The 8,959-nt window shown below is 47.8% G+C and overlaps 1 protein-coding gene across 1 annotated transcript in view; it reads right to left on the reverse strand.

Moving 5' to 3' along the window:
• Positions 1–230: 230 nt before the first annotated feature.
• The window catches only part of CUNH8orf34 (chromosome unknown C8orf34 homolog), a 67,435-nt gene continuing 58,706 nt past the window's right edge, over positions 231–8,959 (reverse strand). The window contains exon 7 of the mRNA XM_006039483.3: positions 231–405. Coding sequence (XP_006039545.2) covers positions 231–405 — 175 coding nt within the window. The remainder of the gene's footprint in view (positions 406–8,959) is intronic.

An 8,959-nucleotide genomic window follows, 5' to 3' on the forward strand; every position in this document is an offset into this window, starting at 1 on the left:
AGGAGAGTGATGGAATTAGAATGTACCATTAGAGGTAGACTTTGTACTGTTCTTCTATGCGTTTTTAAAGTCATTGATGTAAATAAAACTGTAGTAACTCTATTAAACTTCTATACAGTTACTGCAAGTTTTCATCTATATACCAGAAAGCAGAATTAGGCTTGCCACTGATTTTGTTATGCATTTTATAAGAAAAAAGATGAAAAATAAATAAAGTAAAATTAACTTTTTCAATTACCCAGCAGTTCCATTGCATCATCCTCATTGTCAATATCTTCCTCTGTCACTGAAGGAGCTGTACTTTGGACAGAATCAAAGGAGTCCTGGGAAAGCATAGCAGCCAGTAGCTTCTTATGTTGCTGCTGCTGTTGTTTCAATCCTTTGGTCTTCGGCTCCATCTTTAAGCTAGTTAGGGAGAAAGCACAACCTCCTTTCATTACTATTCTCTCTACAAAAATTTTGGCCAAGGTTTGTCAAAATCTTGCTTCAACATGCAACAAGACTCCACTTTGTATTAACTGTCCTTCCTTCATTCCATATCACATCACCTTTTTCTTAGCCCCTGCTAGTTTGTCATTCATTTCCCAATGCTTAGTAGACTCCAATCAGCCCCATAATTTTGTTTTCATTTTAATGAAGTTTGTACTACCTCTTGCTTCCTATATAAGAATGTGATGCAATGGTCATTAGAAAACTCCCCCAACTTCAGTGGACAGAAGCAACATGTTTTAAAATAAAACTAACAGTAAACTACCAGAACACCTCAGTGGTTTGTTGCAGTTGTTTGCTGTGACTCTATAGGCCCATGATTACTTTGTAAACTATCATCTTCACAGAAAGTGCAGTATTAGGGTTACCATATTTCCAGGATCAAAAAAGAAGACACCTGTGGGGGGAGGGAAACCAGTGGGGAGTGGGGGGGAGCAGGAGGGGCAGGTGATTGAGGTGGGGAAGTAATATGCCTGTGCCCTGCCTCTGCCCCTCACTCCTAAGCCCCAGCCCCCCAGAGCTGCCAGTGCCCCACTTGCAACCTACAGGCCCTGGCCCACAGCCCAGCCAGTGCCTCTCACTCCTGACCCACAGCCCCTGCTCCACAGCCCTGCCAGTGTCTCTCACTCTCGATCCACAGCCCCTGCCCCACAGCCCTGCTACTGCCCTTCACCCCAATCCAGAGCCTCCGCCCTGCAGAGCATGTGACCCCCGACAGCCAATCACTTTGCCTGCTGCTCCCAGCCACAAGCATGCAAGCTGCTCATGCCTGGGAGGAGTGGAGGTAAAGCAAAAACCTGGATATTTGCTCACTGTTGGGTCAGGAGGGTGGGTGGTCGAGCTCCAGTTTGGAGCTGATCCAGGGAGAGAGGCTATGTCTCTGCAACCTCTTCCCTTACCCCCATCTCCTACTTCCCAGCTCTTATTATGTCTAAGGGAGAGGGTGAAGGCAGGGGAGGGAGGTCCATTCTGGGGTTTCCCTAGCTGTGCTGAAGTAGGGGGATGAGTGTATTGGAGGCCCTCCCACCTCGGTGGGGCCCCATTCCACCCACCCCATCCTCTTGCACAAGCTGAGCAACCTCTAAAATGAGCTCCTTGTATCCCATCCCCCCCCCCAAAAAAAACAGCACCAGGAGAAGGGCTGGGTTGCATCAGCACAGCCCTGCTCCTGCCACCCACAGACAAAAGTTAAAGAAAGTGCTCTGCTTTAGAGCACCTTCATCTAAACCCTCATATAACCCCTCACAGGGTCTTAGCAAGTAGATCATGCCTGACTAATCTAGTCTCTTTTTACGACCAGGTTACAAAACATCTGAACGCAGGAGTAGGGGTTGACATCTACTTAGATTTCAGGAAGGCCTTCGATATGGTATCCCACCCCATACTGGTGAACAAGTTAAGAGGCTGTGACTTGGATGATTACACAGTCTGGTGGGTGGCAAATTGGCTAGAGGGTCGTACCCAGAGAGTGGTGGTGGATAGGTTGGTATCAACCTGGAAGGACGTGGGCAGTGGGGCTCTGCAGGGCTCGGTCCTTGGACCGATACTCTTCAATGTCTTCATCAGTGACTTGGACGAGGGAGTGAAGTGTACTCTGTCCAAGTTTGCAAATGATACAAAACTGTGGGGAGAAGTGGACACACCAGAGGGCAGGGAACAACTACAGGAAGACCTGGACAGGTTGGACAAATGGGTAGAAAACAACAGAATGCAATTTAACAAGGAGAAATGCAAAGTGCTGCACCTAGGGAGGAAAAATGTCCAGCACACCTACTGCCTAGGAATGACCTGCTCGGTAGCACGGAGCGGAAAGCGATCTTAGAGTCCTAGTGGAGTCCAAAATGAACATGAGTCATCAGTGTGATGAAGTCATCAGAAAAGCTAACTGCACTTTATCATGCATCAGCAGATGCATGACAAACACCAAGGAGGTGATACTTCCCCTCTATCGGGCGCTGGTCAGACCACAGTTGGAATACTGCATGCAGTTTTGGACGCCACACCTCAAGAGGGATGTGGATAACCTGGGGAGGGTCCAGAGAAGGGCCACTCATATGGTTAAGGGCTTGCAGGCAGGCCAAGCCCTATGAGGAGAGACTAGGGCACCTGGACCTCTTCAGCCTCCGCAAGAGAAGGTTGAGAGGAGACCTTGTGGCTGCCTATAAATTCATCATGGGGGTGCAGAAGGGAATTGGTAAGGCTCTACTCACCAAGCTGCCCCTGGGGGCCACAAGAAATAACGGCCATAAGCTAGCAGAGAGCAGATTTAGACTGGACATTAGGAGGAACTTCTTCACAGTTAGAGTGGCCAAAATTTGGGTAGGCTCCCAAGGGAGGTGGTGCTCTCCCCTACCCTGGGGGTCTTCAAGAGGAGGTTAGATGGACATCTGGCTGGGGTCATCTAAACCTAGCACTGTTTCCTGCCTATGCAGGGGGTCAGACTCGATGATCTATTGAGGTCCCTTCCGACCCTAACATCTATGAATCTATGAATGAAGGGTTCAATTTTCATAGGATCAGGCCCTTTTAAAGCACTAATGGGGAACAGGGCATGTGGGGCAGGGGCTGGCTTAGAGATACTTTAACAGCTACCTGTAAGGTGGCCAGCATGTTTGATTTTTTTCCCAAAGCCCCAGCAACCGAAGCTGGAAGAATCATCAGGATTGCTGAGTTCTGGAGATATTGACAAGACTCTCAGGAGGGCTAGGGTATAGCTACATGAGAGGATAAGAAACTTTACTTGTCTTTTTATTCTGTTTTCAAACTTATTGCCAATTTTCCTTGTATGATTCTTTTCTTCTAACACATCCTTTTGCTGTTTTGTTTCTTTACTGATTGCCTGTGGAAAGACTAATCTCTGGGTCAGCGATATTCCAGGCTAGCCCATTCTATAAAAAGGGTACAATGTAAAAGGGCAGTGGAGCTAAGGCTTGCAGGGGTAAGGAGTTTATTCCAGAAAAACCTTGGTGTGTTCCTTGAGATTAGCAGCAGGACAGCAAGAAGAAACTTGGAGCTCTGGAGGGTACCCACCAGACAGGTTTATGATAGACACTTAGGCTGAGGACAGAAATTACACATAAACCACTAAAAGTGATCACAAACCATTCAAATCTGTAACACAACAGAAGTTCAGTGCACATAAACCACTTTCAAAATGGCCAAAACAGGTTTAAGATAAACCTGGATGGATGTAGTATCAGACTTAACTGAGTTAGGTGACATTGGTCTATTGAACTTGTCCCACATCCCCTCCAGATTCAAGTTAATTCAATTCCCCCAGCATCCCAGGATGCTTTGCACATCCCCTGCAAACCCTCCACCTCTTGCAAGGTGGGCAAGCTAGCCTTGGCCCAAGCTGCTTACTCCAGCCGAGCAGGGAGGCATGCTCTACCACCCCCAGCTTCTAGACTGGGCCACTCCAGGCATGTGGCTGCATTTTCAGAATCAAAAGTGAATGCCTGTTCACTTGCTTATCAGTTCAATCTACACAGTTTACACTAACCTGCGAAGATTGAATTGATTCAGGCTCAGGCTTTTTGACTCTCTATACTTAGCCTCAGGGCCCTTCCTGACATGAAGGTAAATGTGCAATGGGATCCGATGCATGATCCCCACAATTGTGTTCCCTGCCTTGCCACATGTGCATGGCAGGAAGTGTGATTGTGGGATGATGCATCAGATGATGCTGGGTGGCACGGAAGTGGAAAGGGATCTTGGAGTCCTAGCGGACTCCAAGATGAACATGAGTCGGCAGTGTGACGAAGCCATCAGAAAAGCTAATGGCACTTTATCACGCATCAGCAGATGCATGACGAATAGATCCAAAGAGGTGATACTTCCCCTCTATCGGGCACTGGTCAGACCGCAGTTGGAGTACTGCGTGCAATTCTGGGCACCGCACTTCAAGAGGGATGCGGATAACCTGGAGAGGGTCCAGAGAAGGGCCACTCGTATGGTTAAGGGATTGCAGACCAAGCCCTACGAGGAGAGACTAGAGAACCTGGACCTTTTCAGCCTCCGCAAGAGAAGGTTGAGAGGCGACCTTGTGGCTGCCTATAAGTTCATCACGGGGGCACAGAAGGGAATTGGGGAGGTTTTATTCACCAAGGCGCCCCTGGGGGTTACAAGAAATAATGGCCACAAGCTAGCAGAGAGCAGATTTAGACTGGACATTAAGAAGAACCCTATGCACGGAGTCGGACTCGATGATCTATTGAGGTCCCTTCCAACCCTAACATCTATGAATCTATGAATCTCATCATGCCTTATTGCGGATGCAGAAGTGCAGTATGCACTCCCACAACTGGGATCCTGCTGCTAATGCAGGCTCCCAGCCATGGGGGAGCTCCAGACATCAGCTGACAGAACTCCCAGCTACACGGACACCTGAAGCACCTCCATGGCTAGAAATTCACATCAGATGCAGGCTCTCAGGTTCGGGGGTGCACTGGACCCCTAGCTGGGGGCCCCCAATCAGGTGATGGGGCTCCCAGCCACAGAGGCCCCTGGTTACATGTTCGATTAATGGCATAAGCTACAAAGTTACTATGCATATTTTGTGGAATAATTTTGTGGCTTATCCCTCCTTTTATCATGTCATTAATTGAACATGTTGCAGGGTGGCTGGAGCCTTGGCAACTTTTTAAAGGAGTAGATGCTTGTTTCTGTCCCAGAACTGCAGGATTTGGGGGGTATGCAGGGAGCACGTAAGCCTTTAGGCTAAGTAGCCTTGCAAAGAGTTATGCATTTTGTACTAGTCACAAACCTTTTAACTGGATGGTTGGTTTTACTTCTTTTACTGACTGATCACAAGATTAAGGAAAGTTGGGCTAGAAGGGACTTAAACTCAAGCCCCAGCTCAAGGTTGGATCATCCCTGACTAAGCCATCCCAGCCACAAATCTATCTAATTTGCTCTTGAAAGTTTCCAGGGATGGAGATTCCACAGCTTCAAAGTAGCCTGTTCCACAATGTTTGACCAGCCGTATAGTCAGAAAGTTCCTTCTGGTCTCCAATCTAAATTTCCTCTGCTGCAGCTTGAGGCCAGTGCTTCTAGTTCTGTCCCCTACAACCATAGAAAAAAGACCTCCATCCTCTCTATCATCGCCTTTCAGATACCTGAATTTATCAAATTCCGTGTCCTCCTCCCCCCCTCCTCCCGCAAGTCTTCTCTTTTCCAGACGAAATAATCCTAGTTCTTTCAGCTTTTCCTCACAAATTACGCTTTCCAGGCATCTGATTGTGCATATATATATATATGTGTAGACTAGGGATGTAAATATTGTTTTAAAAAATATACGTTTAACTTCCTCTAATTATATCAGTCAAACATTTAACCAATAACAAATACCTATTCCCAGCTGAGGGGTGCAGAGCCCCAGGCCAGTTCTTGCCTTGACCTGGCATGCCACAGGAGAGGGCCACAACTGCCTGCCCAGAGCAGCACAGGGAGCCAGGGGTTGTGCATAGACCCACTCAGACACATATGCTGCTAGGAGCTACTCCCTGGGGCCCTTGATGGGGGAGGTTACTCCACCAGACAACACAGCCCATGTGAAGCCATGGGCAGCAGCAGCAGGTGAGAGGCTTTTCTAGCCTGTTGCAGCCTCCGGCACACTGGGAGGGAGGGAGCAGGCAATGCAGGCTGGGGACAGGTTTAAAACTTTAAGGCTATGGACAGACATTCAAAAAGCCTGAGCCTGAACTGATTCAATCCTTGCAGATTAGTCTAACCTGGTATGGGTTAACTGATTTGCAACCATACAGACATTCCTTCTGAACTAAAGAAATGCAGGCACATTCATGTAGTGGCTCAGGCTAAAAGCTAGGGGAGGGGGAGATGCTAGATCAGCCCTCTCTTTCCTTCTACAGTCCTGAGCTGAGGGGAAGCATGGCCAGGCCCCTGCAGGATGCTCTGATTAGGGAGGGGGTGGTCCACCACCCCCTGCTGCTCCTGACTGGTGAGGAAGCCGGCAGGGAGTTGATAATACAGCATTTAGAACCACATCAAGAAAACAAAAGCCTCTATCATTAGTTCAAACTCTTCTTAAACAACTTTTTCCAAGGAAGGAATGGAGGGACATTACCTGCTGACCTGTTGATTAGCTGCAAAAAGCCCCAAGTGGACACTGTCCTGTTTGCCTTACACAGAAACCTCTCAGCATTAGCTAGAATACCACATGCTGGCTACAGTCCATGCTGTGGGAGAGGGTAAGTGGGGGAGGGGCAGGGAGAAGTCAAGTGGACAATGCTGTGCCTACAGACTCTGCCAGAGCTCCGACTAGGGAGCAGAGGGCTGGGGCCAGCCCTCCTATGGAACAGAGAGCCCCACCCAGGGCTGCAAAGAATCTGGGATGCTGTGGGGACTCTGGTTTAATTTAAACCAGGAAGGGGTCTTGGACAGACATTGCATAAACTGGTTTAACCCAAATCAGTTAAGTCTGATACTACATTAAACCAGGTTTATTTCAAACCCATTTCAGCCATTTTCAAACTGGTTTATGGCCACTGAATGTCTCTTCTGTTACATGTTTAAACAGTTTCTGATCACTTAAACCAGTTTGTGTGTAATGTCTGTACCTAGCCCAAGTAGCCTGTTATCTCCACCCCAGCTCCCCGGGCTTCCTGGCACTTATGAACAAACCGCTAATTGCTTAAATGATGAGTCATTAGGCTTCCTGTGGTTTTCCTCTAACCTCATAAACTATGGGTAGTAATCTCCCATCATTCCTCCTCTCCTCCTTGCTCCTCCCTTGCTTTCTCCTGCCTGCATGATGCCTTCCTATTCCTGAGGCACTGCGCCACTTCCCTTTCCCATGCTAAACGTTAAGCAGTAATGCATTACTGCTATAAATATGTTTATCATTTAAATGTTTAAACGTTTAACTTTTCACATCACTAGTGTACACACATAGACATAAACATACACACATCTTTTGATGTATTTCTGTTAAGTTCATATTCCTTATTATTGAATATTAACTTTTATCCTCAACCTGAAGGGCAAACAACTGGAACTGCCCAGAACCTTATAGAAATGTCTAAAGCAGAATACTTAAGAAAGGAGAAAACCCCAAACCACTCCAACTCCCAGAACACAGATATCAGGAAAGAAAGATGGCCAACATCACTTTTATATAGTACAATTTCACATATATTAACTCTTCCAGCTTTCTTCCCACAGCAGACAGCAACACAAAACAAAAATCAATGATGAGTGCAATCTTTCTTTTGCAGAAAACAGAATACGGGAGAACCTTCATCAAGGTCTAATTTACAAACCTCTGTCAACAAAGCTACGTAAATCTGATTGCATTACCATTCCCAATAGGTTTAGTAACTTCACCCTCATATTTAATCAATTTCCAAAAAATACTCTAGCTCTCTTTTAAATAAGAATGTCTAGTAGGGGTGCACCAATATATCGGCTGGCAATCGAATTGGCACCAATAAAAGGAGAAATGACGTTATCGGCTATTGGCTTTTTTGGTCGCTATAGCTGATAATTATGGCTGTATGCCCAGAGCACATTGGCAAGTGTAGTCTGAGCCCCGCACCCTGCCACCAGCCTGAGCCCAAGGCAGACTACAGGTCCTGGCAAGGAGCAGGAGAGGGAGGGGGCACTGGGGAGAGGTCACAGGGTGCCACGCTCAGCAACAAAGGGACCGTTAGCAGCTCCTGCTGCTGCCGCCACTGCCATGGCAATGCCATGCATGCAGCATGGGCCTGAGCACCAGGGCTTCTGTGAAGATGTTAGGCTGCACATGGACAGGGTAAGGCACTGTGTGAGGAACATTCCACTCCACTGGGCACCGGGTACCTTTGTAAAAGTGATTTCTCCCTGGCAGCAGCAGGAGTTCAGCTGGGCAGGGTCTGCCGACACTGATGCAGCTGCATGCTCTGGGGCTTCAAATGCATCTGGTGCCACTGTGCATGCAAAAGTCCACCCTGCCCACTTGGGATGGCAGTCTGGGCTGCATGGGGAGTGGGGCTGTGGGAGGGAATAAGGCAGTCACCGCCTTCCTCATTGAGGGCTGGAGCAGGCAGAAGGCATGTGTGTGGGAAGGGTTAGAAATGCAAAACAAACAAAATTAAAGTTTTTATCAGTAGTTTAAAATGCCTTGCACTATCAGTAAATATCAGTTATCGGATCAGCATCAGCTATCAGTATATGCCAAGAAAATCTTTATCGGTGCACTCCTAACTGTGCGGGCTGGGAGCGGTCCGAGGCCCTCAGGGGCCTGTGCGCAGCGGGCTGTGACCAGCAGCCCAGACACGCCGGGTCGGGGAATGCAGGCCGGTGGGCTAGAATTAGGCACAGACGCTTAGCGGTTGATTAAAGATTATTTTACTTACACCGAAGATGGTTGCGGTGCAGGCAGGAAAACTTGCTTGGGTTGCGGTTACAGATAGAAAAGAAGAGAGGCGGACAAGAGGTCCTTCCACGCGAACCCCTAGCCCAATCCGGGTGA

The sequence above is a fragment of the Alligator sinensis genome, unplaced genomic scaffold, assembly GCF_000455745.1.
Source record: "Alligator sinensis unplaced genomic scaffold, ASM45574v1 scaffold1102_1, whole genome shotgun sequence".
In the NCBI taxonomy this organism is placed as follows: Eukaryota; Metazoa; Chordata; order Crocodylia; family Alligatoridae; genus Alligator; species Alligator sinensis.